The sequence below is a fragment of the Sceloporus undulatus genome, chromosome 3 (assembly GCF_019175285.1).
Source record: "Sceloporus undulatus isolate JIND9_A2432 ecotype Alabama chromosome 3, SceUnd_v1.1, whole genome shotgun sequence".
In the NCBI taxonomy this organism is placed as follows: domain Eukaryota; kingdom Metazoa; phylum Chordata; class Lepidosauria; order Squamata; family Phrynosomatidae; genus Sceloporus; species Sceloporus undulatus.
Genome location: NC_056524.1, coordinates 218,714,759 through 218,742,384, shown reverse-complemented (window position 1 = coordinate 218,742,384; position 27,626 = coordinate 218,714,759). Strand labels below are relative to the sequence as shown.

General features: G+C 40.0%; 2 protein-coding genes across 5 annotated transcripts in view; one reads left to right on the top strand and one right to left on the bottom strand.

Annotated features, from left to right (window-relative positions):
• The window catches only part of C3H3orf70 (chromosome 3 C3orf70 homolog), a 362,205-nt gene that overhangs the window by 171,089 nt on the left and 163,490 nt on the right, over nucleotides 1-27,626 (top strand). The gene's annotated exons all lie outside the window — the stretch shown is intronic.
• Nucleotides 7-24,931, bottom strand: SENP2 (SUMO specific peptidase 2). 4 transcript variants are annotated; one of them, XM_042460549.1, is made up of 17 exons: nucleotides 24,733-24,930; nucleotides 22,390-22,445; nucleotides 21,107-21,216; nucleotides 20,101-20,179; nucleotides 16,903-16,984; nucleotides 16,340-16,496; nucleotides 12,825-12,928; nucleotides 11,085-11,152; nucleotides 9,341-9,386; nucleotides 8,267-8,324; nucleotides 7,543-7,707; nucleotides 7,089-7,220; nucleotides 6,155-6,265; nucleotides 5,988-6,067; nucleotides 2,315-2,399; nucleotides 1,153-1,248; nucleotides 7-1,048 (listed from the first exon to the last, which is right to left on the bottom strand). In XM_042460549.1, exons 1-17 carry the CDS (start codon nucleotides 24,816-24,818, stop codon nucleotides 986-988), a joined length of 1,578 nt encoding a protein of 525 aa, XP_042316483.1. In that variant the 5' UTR covers nucleotides 24,819-24,930; the 3' UTR covers nucleotides 7-985. The 4 variants fall into 4 exon arrangements, 3 of the variants coding, with proteins under 3 accessions (XP_042316483.1, XP_042316482.1, XP_042316484.1); XM_042460548.1 differs by having other exon boundaries at nucleotides 6,155-6,358; nucleotides 24,733-24,928; XM_042460550.1 differs by lacking the exon at nucleotides 7,543-7,707 and having other exon boundaries at nucleotides 6,155-6,358; nucleotides 24,733-24,931.

Sequence of the window (27,626 nt, the reverse complement as noted above, 5' to 3'; positions counted from 1 at the left end):
TAAATCTAGGAAAAAATATTTTATTTCACCCATTTGCTGATTAATTTTACTCCACTAACTTTTGTTATGCCACCTTTTTCTGAACAAAAGCAACAGTACTGTTCACATTAATTTAAAACAGGATTACTGGATAAATATTTATTTCTATTTTTAGTTCATGAAAGTATTTCAGAATTTCAACATGTCTATTTAAATACAATACAAATAAATAGTCTCATATAAAATTATAATACTTTTAAATTAAGAATAACCCTATCTAGGGCTTTTACGTATGGATTTGTTGCAAATCAAAATGGAGTTTCCATCTTTCAAAATCATTACAAATCCAATTACGAAAAAAGTTTCCATCTTACAATAGAAGAGGTCTTGGCTTAGACTAGAGGATTATAAACACACCACAGGTTCATACACTTTTTCTGCCTTGCTTGCCAATGTCCTGCTCAACTTCTGAGTTTTCCTGCCCACAGTTTGCCCAGAGCAGATGTCCTGGAAGAACCCAGGAAACAATATGGCCAAAGCATGTTGACCAACCAAAGCCAATGGGTTGAATCCAGACTTGGCCATGTCTCTGACTCCTTAAAATCAGTGGAACATGTTAGTCATGATTAATCCAAGCCCTACTGACTTCAGTGTGTCTACTCAAATCACAACTACACTAGGAACCAACCCAACATGCGAAGATGGTAATACATGGCTTTTCACATCACTAAGGTCAAACAATGTTCATTCAATGTTCCTTGATAGTTTTTCACCAATCTGAGCATACACTCACTCAGCTGAATTTCTGTCTTAACCCATGCTTAGCCCTTTAGAGAAAAAGGGTTCAAGTTAAGTACATGCTCTCAAGCATGCTTTATTGTCTGCAATGATATCCAGACAAGAGAGTCCTTTGAATCTTGTTATGAGAAAGATACAAGACAGCTAACATAACTTATTTCATCACCAGATGATATGTGCATGTACATTGTAGGCCTGAGAACTTGTGTCATAGTAGCTGCTGATGAAGTATCTCCCATATCATCCTTTTGCGATAATAAGGCATGTGACACTGTAAAAAGAAGAAAAATTTAGAACTCATTCATTTAGCCAAAATTTCTTTTTGTGGGAGCCAATGCACAAACCCCTGTGTTATTAATATTCCAAGATACTCACCTGTGTAAATACAATGGGTTTATCCCTGGAGATAAAATCTGCATATTTACAAGCAAACATTCCACAGTCGCTGCCATTCAACTGCTGTGGAATTTCCTAAGTTTGAGGGCATGAAGGAAACAGAAAGATGCATCAATTAGTTCCTTGTTGTTTTATATTACATAGCAGTTTACTGAACCTTAAGAAGTCTCTAATACTGCCAGTCTACAACAGACCACTTTCCTGACGTAGCAAATGAGTTTGAAATTATTGCATTTTCCATTTTTCAGTTATATTGACACAACATTGACTATAATGCTTAGAAATACTTGACTTTAAAAGTAAGGACATCCTGAGATGTTTCAACAAACTGCACTTTATCCACAGCTGCTTTAAAGTAAAGCTTTGAGTAAAGTTTATGATTTAGAGATTTTAACATTATATTGCTTTGAGTACCCATTTAAGCAGCACTATAAAAAGCCTTCAGTAAATGCACTGCTTAGCTCTTTCAAAGTTTACACTTTGGATCAGCTTGGACAGAATGGTTTACAAGCCATGGTTCACAAAACTGGTCTCACACACTCCCAAGGATCTCTTCTCACATACCTACTTTTGGTACTTCGACTATGGCTTCTTTACAGTGACAGGTTGCATTTTAGATGTAACAAGAAACTGTGGTTCAGACCTCTAAACCATGAAGGGTCCTACCTCTTCCCCAAGTCACTTCTTCCAAAGGAATGAGATTCTTCATGAGCTACTGGCCTTCTCATTAGGAAGGGCAATCCCACTGTTACCACCTTTTACTGACTGAACATAAGAGCAGAATTCTACCCCAACATGCCATTTGCCCTCCCAACTGAGAAAGCCAATAGTGCACATAGTATAAGACCCATATAGTAGGATCCATCCTACACTTTACCTAACACAGGAAGACAAAGGACACACAATGCCACACTGATCCTGGCAAGTGTGCCAGGGGAAGCTGTGTACAGCAAAAGCACTAGTTGCAGGAGTGCACCTGTAACTGGTGTCTAGACTAGGAACTTGTTCTGGCAATATGCAGGATTTCTGCAGCTGAACAAAGCCTGAACACTCCCTAAACACAAATGAAACCTGAGGGTTATAAAACATGAGTTGAGATGCGCAGTGGAACTGTAAAACCCAGAAAGTGGTTGCAACCTACATGTGGTTTCATACTATAAAGTGCCCACGATGAAGCATTAATGTCCACATTTCTCTTGGCTTTGCTTTCATCCTGCAAATATTGCCTGTTGAATAAAAATATAAAATATGAGTTAATATTCTCCAAACACAGAACAGTTACCAAAATTTGCATGATAAACATTTTTAATAATCCTACTTCACCAGAGTAAACCAAAAACAATTTGAATTGCACACCCTAAAATGGAGCATGAAGACTGCTTTGCACCAATGTAATAGCCATTTTATGTAGCAAAGCTATTGCAAATAATTTACTACTGACAAAAGCTTTCATCCTGTTACTGTAACGAACATGAAGAAAAGGTAAGTGAATTCATTCATTTAATAATTAAACTAAGCTGAATGTCTTGCACTGAGAAATACATTAGAGATTGGTATGGTATTAATCTGATACATCAGAGAATGCTTGACTTTGGTCATTTGTTGACAAAGAAGTCTTTTCAGCTTTAATTAGAGGTATTATATAGATATTAAGAGCTCTCCTGCTAGGAAGCATGATAAGAACAAAATGAAAAAAATATCTCAGTGGCATACCTATCATATGTGACATCTTCCCTTGTCTACAGCATAATTATTTTCAGTAATAAATATGAAATGAACTATTATCAATGAAAACACAGACAGTATAAAAAAGTAAGAAGTGGAGAGAATCTGTTGAGGTAACAGAATTTGTTACATTCTTTTCCTACTTCTCTGTACTTAGCTCTTACGCTTCTGCCCATGCAGGAACAAATAGGGAGAGGTGGATTGCTCCTCTGGGCCATCCAAGAATGACCTTCATGGTAAGTACCAACCCCTCATTCTTTGGATGGTATGAAGGAGAAATCCACTTACTAATGAGATACACCTAAGCATCCCTCTACTGAGTGGGTGTGGCTGCCTTGTAAATTACCGAACTGAGTGTTAAACACTCCACCCAAAAGTTGAAGACTCTCACCCTACCACACTGCAAACATCCTCAAATCTATATATGTGGTATTAGTTGCCATGGACTATTTGGAATGAGGCCACACATTCTGCAGTCAAGGAATGTTAACCAAGTCATAGCATTAAAAAATGCAAGCCTTCAACCACTGTGCAATTTGTACCTTAGCGGCCTTATTCCCTATATGGTTTTGGACTGAAGGAAATTAACAGCACTTCTCTTTGTCTGACTGCTATAGTCCTCTAAATGTAGTGTTTTTGCTACTCTTCTTACATCCAATGTGTAGCACCTTCTATCCAATGCATGTGTTAGATTCAGACAAAAGCCCAGTAAATTTATAGACTGATGCAACCCTTTATTCAGTCTACATTTTGGCAGAAAGGCTGGATTGTCAATGTCAACTTGTCTTGACTGCAAGTGCACAGACTTGGGTGTGTTGTTAAAGCAGTCAGCTAGCAGACTGCTTTCTAGCAGATGTAATGGCCACTATTGACTTTGAAAGTCAAGTCTTAACCAAGTCTCCTTAATCAGCTCAAACAGGGGCATTGTCAACCTGTTCATTACCAAATGAAGCTCCCAAATAGGAAACCTGTGCAAGGTCAGTGGTGCATTTATGGTTGTTCCCCTTTAAAAACTTTTAATGTTAGGATGCAATGACAGAGCTTCACCTTCTGTTTAATTATCGTAGGCAAAGTTGCTACTTGCCCTTTCCATGTATTTGGTCTTAAACATTTTTCCACTTCTTGTAAAAATACTAAAATGTCACTGACCTGACATTTGGTAAATACTCTCCATTTCATGTTGTAAATTTCTCTGAGTGGATGGATTCCTACACGCCAGCACTACATTTGTGTAGCCCTGCTGTCTTAACAATCTGCTATCAGTGTCTAAGCTGTCAGTATCAAACATTTTGGGTCAAGATGAAAAAGTAGACCCTGGTGTAACAGGTCTGGTCAACTTGGTTGATGCCAATAGTTTCTTGTGGTCATTCTGATTAATAGTGGAAACACTGTAATAGTTGTTCATTTTGACTAACACTTTGTATTATCAATATGGAGGGAAGGCATACAGCGCTCATGTCAAACCCAACACACTATGGCCTTCTGCCACCTTGCTTCTATTGAGTATTCTACATCTTACTTTCAAAGATATTTAATTTCCTACATGTACAGGCTAAATACATTGCTTGGCAGGAATTTTTAAAACTGATGTGGAGACACAGGAGCTAACAGTTGTAACTGAAAAGACGTTTGGTCTTTAGAACTCCTGCAACATATGCTGGCACATGGGAAATAGCACTATGTCATCCAGAGAATGGTCCAAGAAAGGGCACACAACAGAACTGCTGCCATCCAGCACCTTCTCCTATGGGCCCCTGAGAGGCAGGGATGGAGTAAACATAGGTGAACCGTGAAAGTCCAGTGAGGGGAGGCTGAGGTGCTGAAACAAGTGAGTCATGCAAAACTGTGAAAGACTGCACCAATGGTCAGGAGCAAGGGGAGCGCTAGAACCTGGGGGGACACCTGAGTATCTAAAGCCAGGTCTGAACTAACCCCTGGGGTTTTGGGGAATAGGAACCCAGCATCTTCTGCTGGTGTAGCATCATTTTTTGAGTGCTGGAGCTGGATTCAAATCACCGCTCAGCCATGGAAGTGTGACCTCGGGTGGGTCACATCTCTCAGCCTCAGGGGCAGTCAACCCTCACCGTGCTCCTCACAGCCCCCCATTCCTCCCAAGGAAGGCAGGAAAAGGCTCGAGGTCAGGGAGGGACTCACAACAAGCAGAGATTAAGAGACTCTTAGCTTCCTCCTCTACCGCCGGGCAATGGCCGGGAGGGAGGAAAGGGGACCCCCCTGGCATGGGAGCCCCAGCCAGGGCCCGACCTCAGCCTCACCCCCCTCTCACTTGCCCCACAGCCTTCTGGGGGAATAGAGCTGGTCAGTCTGAGCCTGATGGGGCCCCTCTTCTCCTCTTGGCGGTGAGCCTGGGGGCCTCCACCAGAACTGGGGTCCCCACTGTCCCCCTTCCTCTTTTGAGGCAGTGAGTGGGCCTTCTTTGGGGAGGAGGAGCCACAGCCCAGGGCTCTGGGCCCTGAGAAAGACCCCCAGCTACTCTTGTGGTGGCAGAGGCTAGGGAAGGCCACCCCCAGCTGCCTACAGCAGACCCCCATGATCCTGCCTGGGTCTGAGCCCCCCGCCCTCCCTTAGGCCAAGCAAAGGAAGGCCGAGGACCAGGACATTTGTTTGGGAAGGAGGTCACATCCTACTTTTTAAAGGGCATGTCCTACATTTCAACCTTCGGTCCAGGAAAAATGTCAAAATCTCCTCCATTTTGAGCATGACTTACATTAATGTTTTTGACTTTTAGTCGCTTGTGTCCTCCATTTTTCTTGAATGTTCTACATTTTGTCCCAGTTTTGTGGAAGAGAACTATGGCAACCCTAAGTAAACAGCACCTGTATTTGCCAGCTGTGAATGTACCTTATGATTCACTGTTGCTGTTTCCTTAGCCAGACCACGCTTCATTGACCTGCTGTACCCCAGGGAGCTTTCCTACCACTTGCACCCAGTGGCAAATTCCTCAGTGGCAAACTCCCTTCCTGCCACCCCAGCCAACAATGGACTCTCTTATTGAAGCACTCAGGGCATTCCCCCCCCCCCCTTGATTGGTACAACCCTGAATTGTGAATTTTTATCAGCAAACAACTTACAGCAATTTCATACAGATCTTGTGGCCATTTTGACCCATTGAATCAAAATATTTGATGGTCTCCCTCCTCATATCTATAACCTATAATTAAAAGAAATACGTAAGTGGAACACTCAGCCATCTATATTCCTTGCTGGAAAAAATGTGGAATAGGTAAAAGATACTTACCACTAATGCCCAATGTACCCTTATATGAATTGGCACCAAAATCATATCATGTTGGAATAAGTCCACTTCTTTGGTCCATCTTCTTACAGCATTATAGCCTGCAGTATTTAACTTAGGGTAGAAGAAAGTACTGAAAGCATAAAGAACTGGAAATCCATGTCTTTTATTTCTTTCCACTAAAAGATTCATATAGAAATTAATAACCTGTAATTGGAAGAAATCAAAAAGGAAATGAATACAGATTAGACACCTATCCATCAAGGAAAATGCCTTTTCCATAGTGTTCCTCCAACTAGTAAGGTCAGAATGGGCTATGCCACTACAGATGAGAGGGACTATGGTCACTCATACGTTTTAATCGCCAAGTGTTCAGGTGCTGGTGGAACTCAACCGGACCCCCTGTGGTCTCTTCGGTTTCCAATTCTCTGACTCAAGCCTCCTACTGGCTTAGAATGCCTTGGTTTTAAGACCTCATGAACCTGTCCCTGAAGTTTATCACATGAAGGTGATCGGGAGTTTATACTGTGAATATCCTGGAGAAATTGCATAATGTGTAACGATATCACATGACGTCACACAAAACCCACCATTAAAGTGGTCAAAAAGAAGCATTAATGCACATCTTTTTACTTTGGGGATTTCAGTAACAATGCTTCACCTTATGCAAGGGGCGTCTGGAACAGATCCCCCATGTAAGTTAAGGGTCCACTGTATTTTAAAAAATCAAGACAAACTTTAAAATTCATTATTTAAAAAATATTTTGGGGAAAAAAATCGTAATTCAAGAATACTGATATTTCTGGCAAGCCAAGATTGTTCAAATATTTGAGATAGGGTTTCTAAATAAAGCCAGACTAGCCTATGAAGCCTTACAGCACTTTCAATAACAAAGCCCTAACCAGGTTTTAATTAGTATTGAGAAGTTGTATTTTACCACATCGTTGAGCCAATGTTGGTTTCTTAGAGTCTGAATGTCTCCCCTTGTAATATTCAGCTTGAAGGCACTTGTCAGAATTTCATCTTCTTGGCCATAACTTAGCACATTTGCGATCTCTTGCTCCATATCCTAGAAGGGGCAAGTTTTATACAATGAACTTCTTAAATCAAGGAGTACCAGAACCAAATTGAATTTCCCAGTATTATTGGTTCATGAAGATGTAAGAACTTGCTGAAATGGGCAAACTGACAATTCTGATGAAGGAGAAATCCTTGGCAAAAGTTTTAAAAGACTAGGAAATGTTTATTTCTTACAAACATTCATACTGAGGTCAATTAACAGTTTTAGATTTTGTAAAATCAACTGAGTTTGCTTATATCATAGAAGTTTTGTATACTATGAATTAAAGTAAGTTTGGAACCTATCCCAAGCAACTTTACAAGAATACTACCTCTGTCAGGTCTGGAAAGTACTCTGTAGTCATGTCCAAGCTTAGACATTTCTGTTCTTCTACTTGAACTACACAGTGCCTTCTGTCAGAAGATCCTTCTTGTCCCAGGTTTAACTTAAGTGACACTTCCTCTGATAAATCATTTGCCAAGGGCTGCATTTTACACTGTTAAAAGAGACAATGTAGCATTGTGAAATGTAAGTCTGTGACAGGAAAGGTATATTCAAGCTACCAGAGGAAGAGAATCCCCATGCTATCATTAACATTCTTTCCCACATGGAACTAGATATTCTTTGCCTCACCGGCTTGGTAGTTTCTGCATATTCAATGAACTCTTGAGTTATGTACAAGTACTAGCTTGTGAATTAAAATAAAATAAAATAGAGAGACACATGGGCCTAATTGAATGGTGGAGGGAAAAGGAAAAGACATTGATGACAAGCCTGCTGTCATAATTGCCAAACACAAACAGTGCCTTTATCACTTCAGTTAAGTTTATAAGTACACAAGATCACAGCTAGCAACACTAGCATGAGCACTACAAAACCTAAAAAACCCAACCCAAAACAAGACCTCTTACCATGATTTCCCCTGGTATTCTGGTATTTTACACAGTATTGTGATGGATTTCACCTGATGCAATTTGTTTCAGAAGCCAGCTTTCACTGAAAAGTGGATTCTAAACAACCCTATGTTCAACTATTATATACAGAAGGATATGTACCTTTTTTTTCTGGACCACTATCTTGTCAGGTTCTGAAGATCTGTCTGATGTTGCTAAGCTGAGAGAAGCAAAAATTAACACGATCTGAGTGGGATGAATGATACCAAAGCAGAGATGAAAGCACTATTTCTATTAGGATGTTGTCTTGCTGGCATTTTATTCCCAATAAAGTGTTCTCACTTTCCTGTACAAAGTAGTAGCAAAGCATGAAGCAAAGACAAACTGCACAAGCCCATCAGGATCAGCAGCTCATCCATCAAATACAGAAGTGACAAACAGAGAAGGACTACATAAGCACTGCTGCGTAAAAAAGAATTATGGTAAGGTAATCAAAGGCATTTGACTAAGCATTTAAGGTTTTGTAAGCATGATGCAGAGCTTCTTGACTAGAAAGCTATGAGACAGAAAAAATGAAGCACAAAGTTGAAGAATTAAAGGTATATCTATTGGGCAGATGCCAATGTAAAGTGAGTGGAGATCTTGTGCAACAGAATTATCTCCAACTCTGCATTCCTTGGTAGGTCCCTGAAAATCTGGTCTGGAAGATCCAAACTCCAGAACACATTTTGAGGGCAGGCAGGGGACTGCAGTGGGGTGGGGAACAGGACTCCCCTCTTCCCAGATCCACTGACACAGAAATTTCAATGGATTTTATCTATTGTGTTTTCGGGCATAAAAATATTGACCTAATAAACTGTAAGAGCACACATGATGGTGTAGTCTAGCAAAAGAGGAGGAATATTATGGCTCATTTCATCTTACTTCATCCCAGCCAGGTCCTTTCTCCCTCTTTATGACCCAAAATATTCAAGGCTGAGAGAGGAAGAGAAAATACAGATTGATAGAGCCACTGATTGCAATGGCTCACATTCTGTTTTGTAGCATCTGGGTTATCTCTACATCCATTGAGTATAAGATTTGCTCTCTTCTGGATAAATTAATGCTGATTGAAGTCTAAAAGCATAAATTATCTCCTACAAAGGACTGTAAAATTACTGTTGTCTAGGCTCAAAGTTAAACCAACACAAACAAATGGGGGGAAATCAATTAGCTCCATGTAGGTTTTTCACTCACCTGTTTACATTTCTGTTAGAGCACAAGAGACCAATGTTTCTAACACCTTAAAAATACAATGAACACAGTAATTCACCAGTTGTTATACCAGCACAATAATGTTATGTTAAAAGTGTCTTGTTATGTAATGTTGGCTGCCTTTTACATGTATACTATTTTACCTCTTAATAATTACTCCAGAAAGCACAGTTTCCTATTTTAAGTTTCATGTTATTGTTGCAACAGTTCTTCCTCCCTTTCCAGGACAGAAAGCAATTTCAGTGTATAACTAATCTACAAAGTTATCAAAAGAATAATAAAAATGGGGAAGGATTATCACACAGTGTGTGTGACAAGCCAGCTATATAAACATTGACACAAAACATATTAATATAAAATGTATTGATTTTTCCATATTTTTTATTTTTCTGTATATGTTTATCACTAGGGTCAGACTCCCCCCCCTTGCACACACACACAGTTTTTGATTCTGATACAAGTATATTAAATAAGATAATAAATTATATATTTTGATATGATTAGTGTGAGCACTACAAAATCTAATTTAGGGGTACATAACAAAAGATGTAAAGAACCATGCAAAGGAAAACAATGTCAAAGAACTTACTCGCTGGCAAGCATAATTGTTTGTGCTCACCCTAAGGGCTGGATGCATGAGGAGGAAACTACGGTGACTGTGCAATGGTATGGGGGGTGGGAGGTGACCAGGCATGTGTAGAGCTAAGAAAATGTCATAAAGGATGAAAAGGCAAAGCAAAGAAAATGGCGACTACGTTAGTAGTGATTAAAATCTTTAACTTTAATGTGGTTATCTTTGCTGGATTTTAACCCAGCAAAGCTGACATACATACACAAATGTATGTCTTGAATCCCATTTTGGAAGAAAGGTGGAATATAAATTCCTTAAATAAATAAAATGTCTTATTCAAGTCCTTCAGAGCCTGATTCCTGTCGGTACTCCTTTGAAGGGAATAGCCAAAAAGCTGTCACCGCTGCCATTTTCCCATCCAGGCATTCAAAAAGATTAGAAGAGAAGCTATGGGGTGAAAATAGAGGGGGTTGTTGCTTCTTTTAGGTGCTCTTGTGGTGGACTAAGTTCTTGCCTTTCACCACTTTACTCAGAGAAGGGGATGGTGCCTTTTTTTTGATAAGGATAGTACTTACATTGACCCATTAATAAGTCAACACAGGTTTTTGGGTCAATTTTTTTCACTAAATTTTCTAGACTTATATATGATTATATACGGTAGTCAACTGTACATCATGTCTATGAACTTTTAAAAATTGAACTATTTCTTTTGAAATTGCAGTTTGACCACAATTATTTCTTTTAAGACAAAAACTACATTTTTGTTTCTTTCTTAATAAAATGCTGATGATTTCTATACTGTAGAGACACATGCAAAGAGTTTAGTACCTATACTTTACAATGTTTTTTGCCAAATAGCTGTGGTAAGGGGCACAGACTATAATTTGCAAATCTTTTCTTATGGTTAACTAGAGCTTTTTCCTTCCAGAATTAATTCACGCATTGCCATTTCTCTAACAAGGAAAGGAAAAAATGTGCATCTGAAAAGGGCCAAGGTTGGGAAGTTTCTTCATATATGTCCACGTGCCATACTATTGTTTCACTGTGAAGATGCATGCACTGGTCTTTTCATTCCTAAGATGTAAAACTGGCCATAAAGACTACTGTTATGCACCTTTATACAAAGCTGAACTAAGTACGTCCTTATTTACTTACCATTTCTTGGTGTCTCAAATGAAGGAACATCCATTCCACTCAATGATCCATGGGAGTAACTATGCACGCTTGGTTGAACACATTCAAAAGAATAAAGGTAAAGTTCAACTTTTAAAAATACAATTCACAAGCTCCAGCTGTGCAGTAAGCATTTAATACTGACCACATTTCTTTGATATTGAAACAAAATATCCATTAACACAGTTTTCATAAACCACAAAAAAGTCCGAAGGGAGAACACTCACAGAGTAGCTGCACATTTTTTAAACAAAAACAATATGCCCCCATGGACTTGGGTGTTGGTTTTCTGATATGGGTGGTCATGTGGGCTAAATCCAGTCAGCCCACAGGAATTACCTAGCATGGTATTTAATGTGTAAGTATATTCTGAGTAAATATGAATACAATTGACCAGAAATTGAAATACCTAAAATGTATTACTTGCAGGACTTAATATTTCATAGACACACAGGGAACTGAACTGTGCTTTGCTTTGAAATCTTTTTATCCAGACTTACTTCTAAATAATATGTACAGAATTAATCTGTGTTTTTGTTTGGTTAGTGGAATAACAATCAAATATTTGAATCCACCCACTTTGATTTGGCCCTGCATTTTGTGCTCTTAATACATACCCCCTGTCATAATGCAGCCCTCAACTTGCAGCTTGGCTCCCAGATGAAACAAATCCTCCCCTCTCATTGCACAGGCTCAAATGTTTTGCACTACCCTTTTGCAAGACAAATTATTCAACAGGTATCCTTCAACATTTTTAAATTCCCTGCTCCTGTAAGTACCACCGCCAGAACTAAAACAGCCAGCGAGGAATGTATGTACCAAAAGGACTGATATTTTTTCTATGCTCCTTTATGCCACCACCACTAGCATCAATTTTGCTGGGAAATGAAGTGTATAGGGTACATGCACCTTACTTACAACATAATTGTGGCCCCAAACAGCCTGACAAACTGCAGAAAAGATTTTATTTCTATTGTTACACTTGTACTATCAAGATGGTGGTTTCATAAAGTTTGGAGGTCGCAGGGGAAATATGTGGCCTTCCAAAGTGTTCCAGGGGAACTAATGTGGTCCTCTCCCCACCTGAAATTGCCCACCTCTACTCTAAGTCAAAACTTCTGGCTTAGTCAATCAGAATGTGCAAAAGTGGCAGATACTTAGCTTTGCCACTCCATTTCTACAAGCAAGCTAATATGCCAAGGTTCAACAGTAAGACACAATTTCCCATGAAACAGAAATCAAGAAACAATGGTTAAGTGCTTGCAGAAAGCTTGGTTTAAAGCTGGCTTCTGATCTTGGCTTTTAAAAAAATATTTACGGTAATTAAAGCTCTCAGTTCACATACCACAGAAAACTATGGTTTAAGTGCCTAATGCTTGTTTGTTTTCCACTTATGAGCAGGAAGTAACACAATTGTAGGAAATGTGGGTGCACACCACCATGGACATCCTAGCTTATTTAGCCAGGAATACTGATTTAGTGTTACTTGTAAATGCAGTCACTATTATTATACCAGCCTATGAATTATGATGACACTTCTAATTTACAGTATTATGAAGCTAAATTATGAAGCTTAGGCCGTTTCATCATGCTAAATGCCAAGTTACTTTTCAAAAGAAAAGCTAGAGACATTTGAAGTGTCCATTGGTCCTATTTTCAACAAAGTACTGAGCCAGTTTATGCTGAGCTTTTTTTAACATGTTATTCTATATAGAAACTTACTCTAAGTGCTTGGCTATTATGGGACTGGAGTTATTTTTAGAGCCTTTTTCTTTTTCTTGCTCCAGCAGCATTTTGTATTTCTCTCGTTCTTCATTCTGAACTCCCTGAGGGAATAAAAAAAATAGTTATCTACCAATCAAAGTAATTAAATTCCTATCTATGCTGTTCTAAAAATACACATGGGGCATCCCACAGTAGCCCAATAGTCAAGACAGTCGGTTAATCACCCTTTAAGCCTGCAATTATTTTCAAATGTACTGATGAGAAAGGAAGGTTAAGAGAACTTAGGATTCCTACATTATCCACTCATACTTAAGAGTAAATCCAAATGAAACCAGTCTGTATTTCTGAATTAGCTTGCACAGGCCAGGCTGCATGAGATCCGGTTAGGTATTGTTATGTAAAACCAGGAAGAGGGGTTATCAATTGCAGATATTATAGTTGGCTCTCATCATCTTTCCTCTTGCACAAACTGAGATTTCTAGTTGCTTTACAGAGAACACAGTAGAACACTCTAGCCACCAAACAACTGACAATTTGACAACACAGTAGACACTGTGAGAAAGAACATGCAGCAAATACGTAATACAGGTGGACAGAAGCCAAAATATGCTCCAGTATCCATCCGGTGCCTGATTGCCCACCCACTACTTTACCTGCTGAGAGTCTTGCAAACACTATTGAACTGTGTATATGTACCTTCAAGTTGCATGTCTACTTACAGTGACCCCATGAGTTTCATAGGTGTTTCTTATGAAAGGAATACTCAGAGGTCATGTTGCCAGTTCCTTCCTCTTAAATAATATAATTGGATGTCTCTCATCAAAGTACTGACCCCACTTAGCTTCCAAGATCAGAAACCTTTAGGTTATTTAGGTAGACCTTTATTTGATTCATCAAAACACTGATGCTCAGAAAAGCATGCTCAGATTACTGAACACTTAAGGTACAGCTGATCTGTGTTAAACATCTCAAGCACTCTTGTTACACAAATTTAACACACATTGTCACAAGCCCTTTGTTAGTCCTGACTAGATTAGACTAATTTAATCTGTTTGATTTATCTATATGTTGACTCACTGTTCAACAACTGATAGAATGTGTCTAGACTAGTTGACACTATCCAGCAGGATGCCAGCCATTCACAGATAATGAAAATACTAAAACAAAGAAAAATAACACCCTCAGATAAAAACCCTCTGTGTTTCTTAGTCTACCTAACTGGACTATTGAAGAGAAAAGTATAAGAATGATCTCTGTAAGCCACCCAGAACTCATTGGAGGAAGAATGTCATAATAAATATTCTCCACTTTGATATAAAAGCTGTAATAATAAATAATAATAAAATATTTATTTGTATTCTGCACCTCTCTCTTTTTGAGGATCAAGGCGGGTAACAGCATATCGAATAACAATTACAAAAACAGTGACAGACAAAACATTCCCCAAACAATACTACCCTCTAATCCTCCCACCCTTGGCGAGAGGAAAAATAAAACAATGCAATCATATAATCTGCAGTAACAATAAGAATCAATTACAACACAATTAAAATCATTAGTATTAAACCAGAGTGACCTTAATTTGAGAGAATTCGTTCAGACAGTTAATAGTACGGTTCCTCTTGGCGGTCAGTCAGGGAAAGCCTGCTGGAAGAGATCCATTTTTAGTGCCTTTTTGAAGGTGTCAAGAGATGTTATGTGACGGATCTCCTCCGGTGGGTCATTCCAGATTTTCGGAACAGCAACTGAAAAGGTCCTCTGGGAAGTCGCTACCAATCTAGTTTTCTTTGGCTCCAATAGATTCTTCCCAGAGGACCTGAGTGTGCGGGAAAGAGTGTATCGGAGGAGGCGTTCCTTCAAGTGAACTGCACCGAAGCCATGTACCTGTAGGGCTTTATAGGTAATAACCAACACCTTGTACTGTGTCCAAAAGCTTATAGGCAGCCAATGTAAAGACTTCAGAATCGGTGTAATATGGTCGAATTTCGATTTTCCAGCGACCAGTCTGGCTGCCATATTTTGAACCAATTGTAGCTTCCAAACTTGGCAAATGGGTTGCCCCATGTAGAGCGCGTTACAGAAATTGAGACGAGAGGTTACCAATGCGTGTACAATCATTTCTAGGTCCACCCATTCCAGGTAGGGTCGCAGTTGGCGTATCAGCCAAACCTGATGACAGGCACTCCTGGCTGTCACATCTATCTGAGATGATAGTTGGAGTGAAGAATCCAGGAGCACCCTCAAGCTGCGAACACAGTCCTTTAGGGGAAGTGTGACCCCGTCCAGGACTGATGAGCATATCTCCATACTCAGATTAGGGTTACCTATTGTGAGTACCTCCATTTTGTTTGGATTCAGCTTAAGTCTATTTTCCCTCATCCAGTCCATTACTGACCTCAGACAGTCATTCAAAGGAGAGATGCCATGCCTGGTCACTGAAACAGCCCGAGACATAGAGAAATATATTTGGATGTCATCAGCATACTGATAACACCCCATCCCATGTCTCCAGATGATCTCACCCAGTGGCTTCATGTAAATGTTAAAGAGCATGGGAGACAGAATGGTGCCCTAAGGGATGCCAGATGTTAGCTCTCTTTTAGAAGAGCAACTGTCTCCCAGCATCACCATCTGGAATCTTCCCGAGAGGTAAGAATAGAGCCACTGTAAGGCAGAGCCCCCCATTCCTAACTCTCTCAGGAGTTTCAGAAGGATACCATGGTCAATTATCTTCTATTTTAAAAAAGGACTGCAAATAATCCAACCAATTGGAAGACAATTCCAAGCTAGGAACATATACATTTAATTAGTAGGCTCAGTTTGTCAATCGGAGCCTTTGCACTATATAATGGTTTGCGCCAAAGCAATAAACAAATCAAACAAACAATATTTCCAGCACCATGTCTGTAACCACTTGAATCAGGAATACCAGACTGATCAATAATAACCATGTATGATTTGTCTCATTAAGGAAAAAAAATGGGCATGATAACAACTGCACATACCCATTTGAGTAGGACAAATGCCACATGCCAGGGACAAATATTTCTTCATGGCAGCAAATGGCTAACTGTAAGACTAACGGTACTATATCATGGGATATATGACAGACACCCCATCTATCTATGGAAGGAAGACATTTCCAAGTATTTATAGCAGCCTCTTTCAACATGGTGACCTTCATATGTGTTTTGACAACAATGCCTATTGTACCCTCTAGCACAGGCTGCTGGATGAAAACAATGGCAATTGTAGTTGAAAAATATCTAAAGTACCAGGAATACAGAATTGTAACAGAAATTGAATTACAATTTTAATATGCAACATATGCTAAGCATGTTTTCTCAGTTTAATGCTGAAGATCACTCTTAACACACATTTTGTTCAAAATAAATCAGTTTATTCATCATAACTGGATCAAGCACAACATTTAAATATTTTGTAGTCATTTCTCTACAAGCTAATTTATAAAGATACTTTAAAATACAAGTATTACATGTATCTGGACTTGCCTCTTCCACCGTATAATAAGGCTTCCTTAGATATCGTCCAGCATCTAGAGTGGAATCTTGTAACCTATGCTGATAAGTAGCAAGCTCCCATGGTAGCAAGTCTTCTTGAAATGAACTACGACTTCTCTTACTATTCTTTCCAGACCTACAGTCATACCTAGTAAGAGGAAGGGAATTTCATTGTCAAACTTACTGTGAAAACCTGGAAGTTGCTGATTTGGCCACAACAGATTATACTGGGAAATATACATCTGAGTATTGTTAAACACACATTGTGCTTTTCTTTACATCATACTGGTACAAAAATCCAAACAAGCAATATAATGTGAATAAAACAGAGCAACAGAGAGCATAACGCACTACATGCCACTTCCAGTATCACATATATTTCCATAATGTAGCATAATGCTAAACCTAAAATTATTTAAAGGTGATGCTGACCTCTGTGAAAGTTATAGACAAGCTCTCCAGAATTATTCATTGAGAAAGGTTTCAATTCCTGGCCATTACTAAGAATTTTAAATCTTTATATATTAAACCAGAGTACATGCAAAAGGTTTTACCTCAGACAGGGCATAACTCTGTGGTAGTCAGATACTACTTCTACATCTGGACGCATACTGGTACCACAACCAGTTTTCTTATCTATGGAAAAGACAGTAAGATTTATCAAGAAAAATTCTGTAGGTAACTGTTTTGTGTTGATTTCAGAGAATGGTCAAACCTTTTTCCCACTTCTAAATAACATTATACCCTTCTAAGATTGGCCCTAAAAGCATTTACTAACTTAAATAGATGTATTTACAGGTCAATGTTCCAGCTTGCAGTTTAGAGATACAATCTATTATGCCTGCACAATACGGCTTTATCTTAACTTTGGCATAGGAGGTTGAAGTTCTTATGACTTATCAGAACTTCAGCCTCCTATGCCAAAGTCAAGATAAAGCCCTTACTCTTGCTAAAAGATGCAATGGAAAGAAAAAATCTGCAAAAGGCTTGAGAGGGTATGCAGAGAAAGCTGCATTATTCTAGAGCCTTTCCATATCGGTAGATCTTACAGGTAAACACAGAGAGAGAGAGAACAGAAGCATACTACATTATAGAACTGAGATGGAAAACTACCCAAGGTCTGGAGTGCCACACACTCTTTCTTCATCAGACCACAGAGAGCTGCAATCCTCTGCCTCCTCCCAATATTTAATTTTCTAAAAGATGTCCCACTGAAGCGAATAGAGCATATGGGTAGCAATTTCCTCCTGTTTTGGCTCCTGTTCAGCTTCTCCAAGGAGAGGCTGTCTTCCAAAACAGGAAGTGATCAGAAGCCATTTCCAAAGGTTTTTGTTTTTTGTAGAGGGGTAGTTCCCCGGCTCTAAAACCGCCCAAAAAGCCCAAAAAACAAAGATAAATCCTTATAGTGAAATTGCCCCACAACTCAACAGAAGGCTTGGGGACATTGAGACAGAAATCCAAGCAGAACAAAAACCATATACTAGGGTGCATGTGACTTGTGGAGATTGCAAAAAAGTGCTCTTGGGGTCCATATGTACATGTGGAAGAGGCACTACAGAGCGCTCATGCTTAGCTTCACATAAAAAACAGAAAGCTAATACACAAACTTGTCCACACTGGATGCCCAGAAATGCAATCCAGGAAAAAGGCAAATTAGGGAACAAGGCCAGGGTGAGTGGCAGGATTCCTAGGGGCTGGAGGATAAGGGTCAGCTTGGTAAAGGGATTTGTCACACTCATGGACTGCATCTGCCCCACCATTGGAATAGAAAAACAAAATAAGAAAGCTAAACACAATGTGCAAGCAAGCTTTAAAGGGGTGAGGTGAATACCTTTATGTACTATTTTTAAAAACATACAAAGTCAACCTTAAAATAACAGATTGGATCCTTAGAGAACTGGTCACCAGTTTAATCCCATTGAAATGTATGGGGCAAGTCAGTTATTACTGGATATACACATATATAAATCTAGAAATTTAGGTCAAAAATTGACTTTACAAAAGTGAGTCAACTTATCCACAATATATCTGAACTCTTATTTAAAAGAAGGAACTATACCTAGTGAAAGGCAACAGTATAATCTATCCTGGAAGTATCAATTCCCATTACTCTCTCATCCATCCAACCTTAAGAGTGACCACAAAGAGCTGTGTCTGCTGGAATTTTGTAAGTTCTTTGACATTGTTTTGCTTTGCTTCATCCTTTGCTATATGCTGTTTTACTCTCGACTTATCCATAGGTCATATCAAAATCCATAATTTCGGCTCCAAAACGTGCCCTCGAATTATACATGAGGTCAACTTATAGTTCAGTATATATGGTAAGTCCCACTTCACTAGGACTAAAGCATGCCTAACCTCGTCTATGTTATGTAAAAATACTTTAGAAGAGGTAAAAGAATTATGAATGCCACATATGAAGATACAAAAACAAAGGTACTTGCATTCATCCATGAGAAAGTTGCAGTTGTGCAACACCTTAGTTAGCATCAACATCCATTAGGGTAATAGCTTTATTAACATCAGTTAAAATGCACTGAAAATGTGCAAGTTTCCAAGTTCTCCAGAACTTTTCATCAGGCTAAGTGAGGCAAACTTCAAGGGATGGAAGTCAAACAGGAAAGTCCAGAAAATCAAGCCAAATATTATACTCATGAGATTTGTACTGAAACTGGAGATTATGGACTATCATCAAAGACAGTGTTTGTGCAAGGTTCCAGCCTCTCCAACTACTAAGATAACACTTGCAGTAGACACCCACCCCCACCCCCACTCAGCTGTGACAAGCCTAAATAAGTTCTGGTGGAATCTACTGCCTTCAGCAGTCAGATAAGGACTTGAATGGAGTCCGCCTGCGCAACATGAACGAAACCATAGTTTTTTGTGGGTTTTTCAGGCTATGTAGCCATGTTCTAACAGAGTTTCTTTCTGACATTTCGCCAGCATCTGTGGCTGGTATCTTCAGAGAATGCTTTGCCTGGAAAAATTGGGTGTATATATACTTTCCAGGCAAAGCATTCTCTGAAGATGCCAGCCACAGATGATGGCGAAACGTCAGAAAGAAACTCTGCTAGAACATGGCCACATAGCCCAAAAAACCCACAAAAAACTATGGATGCCGGCCATGAAAGCCTTTGACTTTACAATGAAAGAAACCTCTTTCTGGAAGGCCTCCAAGTTTATTGCATATGTAAACAAATGCAATAAACAAAGCAACATGTTGGGGGAAAGTAGTGCAAAAGCACCAATCACAGCTGACTTATAAAAGCCAGCCAAACAAGGAGTCTTTATAGACTAACAGATTTCTTTCATAACAAAAAACCAAATCAGGAATACAAATAGTAAATCAAATTCAAAATTTAAAATTTCCCTGGCTTCAGATTCATCAAATTATCCACTTCACCTTTAATCTCCATTATAAAAATGGAAACTAGCAGACCACTAAGCAAATTTTAAACCGCCATTACGGACAGCAGGACTTGAGGTCCCGCGTTTTTTCGTATCTGTGGAGTGGGGTCTAGAATGGACACACACAAGGTCTTACTGTACTTCTGTGGCATTGTAATTCATCCTAATAAAAATAAAGCGAATATATGAATAGATAACAACTATGCAGAAAAACATCTATCAACAAAATTGTGTAATAATTAGCAGACTTCAATGTTTAAGTATTTTTACTCTATAAAATATTGAACAAGGTGGCATGCTAGAACAATTAGATCTGAAATATAGTCACAGTATGTATCACTCACCCAACTTGGACATTTGCTTCCCAGAGGTAGGTTCCATTTGCCTGTCAGAAGAAGTACCACTTGAAGCATTTGAAAAAACCTTGAAGAAAAAATAAATATTATGTCAAATGTACAAATCCCATACAGTTCCTCTGGAATATGGTTGTTTTAGTTTCTGACAAAGGGCCAAAACACACTGCAGAAATAATCCAGATTGAGACCACTTTAATTGCCTTGGCTCAGTGCTATGGAATCCTGGTAACAGTAGTTTATTGTGGCACTAGAGCTCTCTGACAGAGAAGGCTAAATACCTCACAAAACTAGTTCCCAGAATTCCCTAGTATTCAGCCAGGGCAGATAAAGCGGTCTCAAACTGGATTATTTCTGCAGTGTGATAGGGACTCAAAACACCCCTTTTTTACAAAGTCCGTTTATGCCTGCCCATTCCCATTTTTCCTTATTCTCTGAATAGGTGGAAAGTTTTTAGCAGCATCAAAACTGGGAACACCATGAAGGAGGGCTAGAGAAACACAGATTTTCAGTGTCAAGTTGCAGCAGCATGTCTGCAGTAAACAGTGCAATGAAGACAAAGGTGGGTTTTTTGTTAGGAGAGAGAGGATAGATCTATAAATCTGGCCATCAAAATGGAAATAATGCATTTTGGAGGAAGCTTTCAAATGGTCTCTAGAAGGCAGAAAAACTTTTCCTTTACTTATGTAAGGTTCACTTGACCTGTTTTTTCATCCCACATGTACATAGTGTGAGTTTTAGATAAAAAGTATGCAGAAACATATTGAACTGCTCTTTTTTATTATTTCTGCCTTTAGTACCATAGTTTCAGTTAGAGAAGTAATGTCCAGGAACACATCTACTTCATTAACAGATGAACACCTGTATTTTAGATCAGAATGTGAATTACTGACTTTGATTCACTCAATTCCACCCCACCCTCTGCCAAATCAGTAGTTCCATACATTTAATTTGTCTTGAATGAGCAGATCATATCTTCTTTAAAAAGCAAACAAACCTCATCTTTGACTTCTGCATGCTGGTCTTCTGTCTGAAGATATTTGGCTGCCAACTGGGATGGTAGTGTGATTAAACTGGCAATCCCCTTTCTCAATGTACCAGAAATACCTAGGGAAAGTTAATCATACTAAATAAAACATCAATTTAGCCAGGAAGCTTGGCATTCAAGCTAAAGGAAGAGCCACATCCAAAATTTCATATAGTACAAGAAAGTATCACCATCACAGGGGGTGGGGGGGACTCAGTGTTGAGAAATTTTGTGTATCAGTCTAGACGCATTCATAAATTGTACTGACATTCATGTAATATTGACTATCAGAATTCTCTCTGTTAGGGGACATATCCAATGGATGATGTAAATGGATTCCAAGAACTTTTAGAGTAGCAAAATGTTCTTTATGTAGTGAGCATGCAACACACTCTCAAATATGTATTTAAAAATGTTATATAAGGTAAAAACCCTAATAATTCAAGAAATTTATAAATTTAGCAAAAAGATACTATGCACTAACACTAAGCTGAGATCTGAGTCTCAAAGAGCATCAAGAATAGTGTCATTTATAATTGTATCTACGTTGGTGGAAATATGCTCTCTTTTGCTCACAAGCACTGGAAAGGAAATGGCACAATCAAGCTGCTGAAAGTGTATATAGAGAATCAAGACTTTGATTTCCATAAGCAGGGGTCACTGAGGGTCAAGTCACTTTGGTCTTGCATGCCCAGCATCAAGAAAGGCAGTTCCTCTAGGAACTACTACCTAAATAAGCAATTTGGCATTTGTGTTTAGGAACTGTACCTTTTCTGAACTTTTCTTTATTGTTCTATCAATTATGCAATTAAAGTTCTTGTTTAAGTCTTTGCTGTTGTAGACCAAGAACAAAGAGCCCTCTGCTGCAAGTATTAATATATATATATATATATATATATATATATATATATATATATATTAAATCCCTGCACTAACCTATTTACAAACACTTTAAACGGTCTCATATTTTGGTCAATTTACAGATTTTGGCTTTCCAAGTTCACATTTTTTAAAAGTTATAGTTAACTTAATTTTTGGTTTTAATTAATCAAGACCTCCATTACCGGTATGTTTTAGACGCTAGGAAATGACGTAAGCCCCAAGACAGATGTGAAAGACAGGTGAAAACAACTTGATGATATACTGCAGTGATGACACACACTGTTCTTGAGAACAAAGCTTTATTTCATGACATACTGGCAGCTATTCTGAAACCAAAACAGGTGAAAAGTGATTGAACAGATATTATTTACCAAGTTTTTGTCTTTTTGTTTGCTTCTGTTCAAGGTTTTCCAGACTAGACTGAATACTGCAAAGAGAAAAGGGTAAATTTGTTTAAGAAATAAAGCATTTAGTGAAGCAAAACAAAAGGTTGATACTCGCTGTGAATATTCCTTCTAGGGGATATGAAGGAGCAATCCTCTACATGTGGGTTGCCAATATGTAGCATGAGGCAGCTTGCCTCATAACAACCTGATCGAGGCAACAACCATCAGAACCACTGCAGCCATTGCCTCCTTATACCCTCTCTCCTTGGTTTGATGGTCCCTCCACATTCGCTGAGATTAGGGGTGAAGGACCACCATGAATGTGGAAAAACCACAAATAAAAAAACCACTATTCTTTTTACCCGAGAGAACACCTCTCCAGGAATCTCCAGGTCCTCCAGTGCAACTCCATGGCCAACATGTGCCAGAAGTTGATCACAGACTCATGCTGGAGGGACCTATAAATGGCTGGAGAAGTGTTTTCTCTAGGAACTTCTAGATTCTCCAGCACAACTCTATGGTCATCTTCTGACAGAGATGCACTGTAGGACCTAGAGATTCCACTCTATTCTGCTCTGGTCAGGCCCCACCTGGAATATTGTGTCCAGTTCTAGGCACCACAATTTAAAAAGGATGTGGAGAAACTGGAGCGTGTCCAAAGGAGGGTGGCTAAAATGGTGGAGAGTCTGGAAACCATGTACTATGAGGAAAGGACTCAGGGAGCTGGGGATGTTTAGCCTGGAGAAGAGAAGGTTACAAGGTGATATGATAACCCTGTTTAAATACTTAATGCCATATTGAGGAGGGAGCTAACTTGTGCTGCTCCAGAGAACAGAACCCAGAGCAATGGATGCAAGCTGCAGGAAAAGAGATTCCACCTCAACATTAGGAGGAACTTCCTGGCAGTAAGGGCTGTTCGACAGTTGAACACACTCCTTCCTCGGAGTGTAGTGGAGTCTCCTTCTTTGGAGGTCTTTAAACAGAGGCTAGATGGCCATCTGTCAATGGGGATGCTTTGATGTGAGATTTCCTGCATGGCAGAATGGGGTTGGACTGGATGGCCCTTGCGGTCTCTTCCAACTCTATGGTTCTATGATTCCTAGAGAGAACATATTAATCAAAACCACAAATAATTAAATCTGCAAAAATCAAAGCTGCAAATGTGGAGAGCCAACTGTACAGCCTTGCTGACTAACAACTCATTAAACAGTAACAGAATACTGTATAGTAACAGAAAGTATAGAAGTGTGTGTATCTTTTAATTTAACTGCCCTTGGTGTGTCTGTGGGGGAGTTGCATCCCCTCATTTTCAGGCAGCCTGAAGGAACAATCCTCTACAGGAGGGATATACCCAAACCATCAGCTCCAGAGTAGCCTGACTACTGTTCTCTTCCTTCATCGCCTGCAAACCTGTTCTCCCAAAGGCTGCTTGACTTGATCTGTATTTGTCTACTTTGCAATGCCAGACAAACATGGGAGGCTCCTTCAACCCTCTGCCCTGCAAATACCTTCTATTGAAGCTGCCACTTGAAATGCTATCGTTGTAGATCTGGTGGCGTGTGGACAGACACTTTTTGGCCTTTGAACTTTAGCCCAGTCATAACACAGCAAAATACAACTTTGTATCCAACAAGACAACATGTGCTTTGTTGCTCTATAACAAAAATCTTTGGATTAAAAGAGACCAACAAAGGCTCTGTTCACCTAATTCTTTTCTCCTTGGAAGGCCACTTCTTCTTGGGACAAAACGGGGGCAACTCATTTAGGGATTGACTACCTGCTCTCATCTGTACTGACTTTGGATCACACAAAAAGCCCACAACCAGCCATGGCCTGTTGCAATGAAACCTACACAAGCCTGGATTAATGGCCAGCGAAGCCGGGTCAGAAACCCTTTGTGCCAAGAGTCATGGCAACTGAAGTTTCGGGAAAAGCGGTAGTGGGGCAAAGAATAAAAAGGCTTTGTTAACCAATCTAAGGGCAAAATAGCAATCTCAGAGATGAGTTCTGCCAATAGGCCTAAGATGCTGGAAAGAAACGAGGAGTCCCAGCTGACAGACAAGATACAAATACAGGTGAAACCAGTCAAAATAGCTCTGGAGCTCTCCTTGAAATAAGCGCACGCTTATTCTGGGGCTTCCCTTGAAATGAAACAATACAACTCTAAAATCCTTCTGGGGCTTCCCCTAAAAGGAGGGCTACCATCCCTTGCAAAGGCTACCAAGGCCTATGGGGCTTAGCCGACCAGAAAGGCGCCCCTCTGGGGCTTCCCTGCCGCGTTGAGGGGGTTCCTTCCCTTCCCCCGGGGCCCAGTCTCTGGCTGCCTACCTGCTTCGTCTCTTCCTGGGCCGAGAAGGGCCCGAGGGCGGAGGGAGCAGCCAGGAGCGCAGCGCCCCGGGCAGCCATTGGAACATAGGCCCCGGCGCCCGGCAAGAAGGAGAGGAATTGAAGGGAAGGAAGGAGGAGGAGGAGGAGGAGGAGGAAGAGGCGGCCTCCGCCACAACAAAGGCCCGCCGCCACGGGCGCCTGGCAATGACGCGCCCCGGCCTAGTTCCCTCGGAGGAGGAGAAGAAAGAAGGAAGGAAGGAGAGAGAGGGCCCAGGAGGAGGAGGAGGAGAGGCCTCCCTGCCTGCCTGAGAAGAGGCTAATGATCTCTGCATTGTCCGTTTTCTTAGCTGACTGAGCCATACTTGGGTCCTCCTTGTAAGGATTCTGGTATCCTTAGCAAAGGAAGAAGAGAGGGTCAGGCCATGTGTGTCTGCGTCTGCTGAAGGATGCAGGAAATTCGCATTTATGGGTAAATGTGATGAACATAGCCCTTAATTGGTAGTTAACTAAGAAGTGCTTTCCCTTGTTCCAAGCACCATGCTTCAAAACAAACTGCAGAAAGAAGAATTCCGTCTCAGTAATCATCATCATCATCATCATCATCATCATCATCATCATCAATGCATTGTCTATTTTCTTAGCTCAATGATCCATACATTCTTCTATCCTTAACAAAAGAAGAAGAGAGGAACGAGGCACACACACACACACACACACCCTGAGATGTGTGTGTATACTGAAGGAAAACACTCATAAATGCATGCTTCTTAGTCATGCTCAAAATGGAGGGCATTTTGGGATTCCTCCTGGACAGAAGTCTGAAATGGAGGGCACTGCCTGGAAAAGGAGGCCCTTTGGTCGCCCTGAGGCACTGGAACACTTGACTAATTCCATTTCCTCATTGTCTAGAGCTTGGCTTTGCCCCTGTTATCTACCTCCCTGAGGGAAGGAGAGGGGGAAGGAATCCATTATACAGTATTGTGACAAGTGACATGATGGACCCTGCTCTCAACTGTGTCCTTCAGAAACAGTTGCCTGGCTTGTCCAGCTGTTTATTCTGAAACAAGAGTTATTATTATTATTATTAACCTTTCTTTATGAAGCGCTGTAAATTTACACAGCGCTGTACATGCAATCTTTTTAGTTAGACAGTTCCCTGCCCTCAGACTTACAATCTAAAAAGACATGACACAGAAGGAGAAGGGAGTGGTGGCGGGAAAGGGTAAGAGGTCCAGCAGTTCCTCTCTACCTCCGAGGCCTGGACCAAGGCAGATGGACTGGAGGGAGGGCTTGGCTTCAAAATGGAAGGTTAATCTTCATCCAGGGAAAATACATACTCTCAATAATATTAATAATATTAATGATGATTTATTTTTATCCCACCTTTCCCATCAGATCAAGGCAGCTTACAACATCAATAAAATACAACAAATACAAAATAAAACCCATTATCCCTCTCTCCAAACTACAACATTATAATTCTCCCATATTTTTTTTTTTAAATCAAAGGAAAAATATTTGCTCTTCAAAACATAGGATCACTTCAACAAATGACATTCCTGGTTCTGACAAAACTTTAGAAGAGCTCTAGTGCAAATCAAAAAAATAATCTATACAACCTCCATCTCATCATCATCACCACCGCCACTAAATAATGGAACAAGTAGACAACCACCAAAAGCCCAGGAGTTACACTGCAACAACTCATGCTCAGGGCTGTAGCTATGGGGAAGAGGGATGAAGGTACAGACCTTTCATAGGAATTCTGCCCCTTAATGAAGTTTTCAGCCAGTGCCCACATTTCTAGCATTACAGTAACTTAACACTTTGGTTGACCATTTAGAAATATTTTTCAGACATCCAAAGAAAAGGGGCAAGCAAAGTTACCAAGGGAATGTGAACACACCAAGTATAAGAATTCTAGGTCTGAAGGCTTTTCAATATCTTAGGGCCCGAACAGACAGGTCAAAATAAAGCTGCTTCAGGTCACTTTGGAGGTATGCTGTTTAAATGACACAGGCATCTTAAGAGACCAGAAGCTTTGGCACGGCTTTTGGACTCTTAGGACACATGCATCATTTAACCAGCATACTCCAAAGTGACCCGAAGCAGCTTTATTTTGGCCTGTCTGTTTGGGCCCTTACTGTGCAATGCTACTACATTTGCCATCAAAACACATAATGTGCTTGATAGTGCCTCCTTATTAATCCTGAGTGGATCCTGAAGGTTAGTTTTTTATGGCTATTGTAAAAAAAAAAAAACCCCTGATAAATCTGCACTGTCAATTCTGTGGGATAAGACAAAGTGCAATACACCCAAAGAACTGTTATGTACTATATGCAGAAGAATCCTGACTCCCTTTCTGAGGTTTCTTTAAGTTCCTTGCTTACCATGTTGGAGGAATCAGCATGTGAGTAAAACTAGCCCTCAAATTAAGGATGGCACTCAGATCAATTCCACTTCCCAACTCAATGCAAGACCTCAGCATGCCTTCTTCTTCCTCCTCCCATGTCACGCTGCATGATGCCTTCCTCTTCCTGCTTTACCTTGGCGCACCTTCCTTTTCCTCCTCTCGCATCATGCTGCGCTGTACCTTCTTCCTCCTCTTCCTCTTCCTGCCTCGCCTCCCACCTCATGCTGCACTTTCCTCCTCTTCTTCCTCTTCCTTGTGCTGTGCCTTCCTCCAGAGGAAAAGAATCCTGTGGTGTAGTAATCTTTTGGGGATTTCTATGATATGGTGACGTATCCCTAGGCTTCACCACCAAATCCGGGAGATGGACATTTGTCTCGGTTTTTTGGTTGAAATTATTAGCCTGCGCTTGTGTACTCTCAGTTCATGATAAGAAAAAAAATTAGCCCCATATCTCTTCATCTTGAAATGAACACCTCCAAAT